Source organism: Sylvia atricapilla, chromosome 2, assembly GCF_009819655.1.
Source record: "Sylvia atricapilla isolate bSylAtr1 chromosome 2, bSylAtr1.pri, whole genome shotgun sequence".
Taxonomy (NCBI): domain Eukaryota; kingdom Metazoa; phylum Chordata; class Aves; order Passeriformes; family Sylviidae; genus Sylvia; species Sylvia atricapilla.
In genome coordinates, this window is record NC_089141.1 from 52,735,496 (window position 1) to 52,737,148 (window position 1,653).

Below are 1,653 nucleotides of genomic sequence, written 5' to 3' on the forward strand. Positions count from 1 at the left end.
GCTCGCTTGACATCATTCTCTCACTTGGCAACCCGGGAAATGTTAAGCCGAATACCTTGGTGGCTGGCTCAGAGGGGAAAATTTAGAAATGTTAGTGACTTCTGAGCAGCCTGAGCCAGTGCTGGGTCTTGTTTGCCTCTCTTCCTACTTTTCAAGTCAGCCTCAGTAGAAAGCATCAGTGATGCTTTACATTTCTTTAATGTGCAACCCCTTTGCCAGAGTCTGCAAGGGGAACTGGCAGGGTACTGTGAATGTGCAGGGAATCACGGTGTCTGAATGCTTGCATTTGCAGGAAATGGAGCGCTGAGAGGGTCAGGCACAGACACTGAAGGGGTCAGGTGAGCAAGGTTTCCCTTTCAAGTCACTCATTATTGTCGAAATGAAATAAAGTGACTCCAGCAGGAAGGTGAATTCCTTTCAATGCCTGTCCTGTGGAGGGTGAACAACAGGGTATCTCTACCTGCTAAACAGAAGACAACAAGGGATCATTACCAGCCACCTGACCTCGATCACACTGACTCAGTTTTGGTCACCCACAAAGAGCCTCTCTCCCACAGACTTCTGCTCCAGAGATGCCTGACAGTGGAGCAGCAGAGCTGCAGGCTGGCCAGCAGGCATAGCACACAGCCTCTGTCATTGAATAGTATGAGCCCAGTCCAGAGACCCCATCAGAACTGTGTGTCTAGTGCTTTGCAGTTCTGCATCAGCTACCTGCAGCACAAAGTTCTGATTTTATGCTTTGAAATTTTCAGCAGTGAGTAATAGAGGAAGGGATCAAGGCAGCTGTTTCATGTCAGCGAGGCAGAGAGTGACCACCAGCCTTGTGCAGGGTTGGCCTGGCTGCAGCTGCTGTACATCAGGTGGACAGTTCGCAGGATGTGATATGGCAGGAAACAGATGAGGAGGGAGGATGAGAGTGATGATAATGGTTAACAGCGCCTTCCTGTGACAGATTGCCCTCCTGCTCTGCGGAGCCCTAGGCTTGAGCAGCACTCTGATGGCAAAGACATAGCAGAACACAATTGTGCTGAACGGCAGAATGAAGCCCACGACCAGGACAAAGCTGTTCACCACGAGGAGCTTCTGCGCGCTGGAGGGGTGGAGGTCCAAACATTTGACAGGGTTGCTGTAACCAGTGAATCCCTTGTTTAACAGAGGGCTGGCAGCTGCCAGCACGAAGATCCATATGGCCACACAGATTATCCTGGCATACTTGATGCTGTTCACTTTTCCACGTTTGAATGGGTGGACGATGGCTACGAAACGGATCACACTGAGCACAGTGAGGAAATAAATGCTGCAGTACATATTCATGTACAAGGTGTAAGTCATGATCCTGCACAGGATATCACCAAATATCCAACGTGATCCCAAGAGGTAATATGAGGCCCGAAAGGGCAAAGTGCTCACAAACATGAGGTCTGAAATAGCCAAGTTCTGCATGTAAATGTTTACTGAGGTCCTTTGTGAAGTCTGGAAGAAAACATAAATGGAGAGGCTGTTTCCAACAGCACCCAGGAAGAAGATAAAGATATACATGATGGGATAAATTACTTGTTTGAAGCCGTCAATTGTGCAATTGGAGGAGCTGTTAGTGAAGCTGCCGTCTAGCGCCACCTTGGAAATATTCATAGTCTGAGCCAGCGTCTCCAT

At 48.8% G+C, this 1,653-nt stretch overlaps 1 protein-coding gene across 1 annotated transcript; it reads right to left on the bottom strand.

Annotated features, from left to right (window-relative positions):
* Window positions 1-788: 788 nt before the first annotated feature.
* CYSLTR2 (cysteinyl leukotriene receptor 2) lies at window positions 789-1,653 on the bottom strand. The gene is given in 2 exon segments (XM_066340435.1): window positions 789-905; window positions 907-1,653. Coding segments are annotated over 2 exon segments (864 nt in total).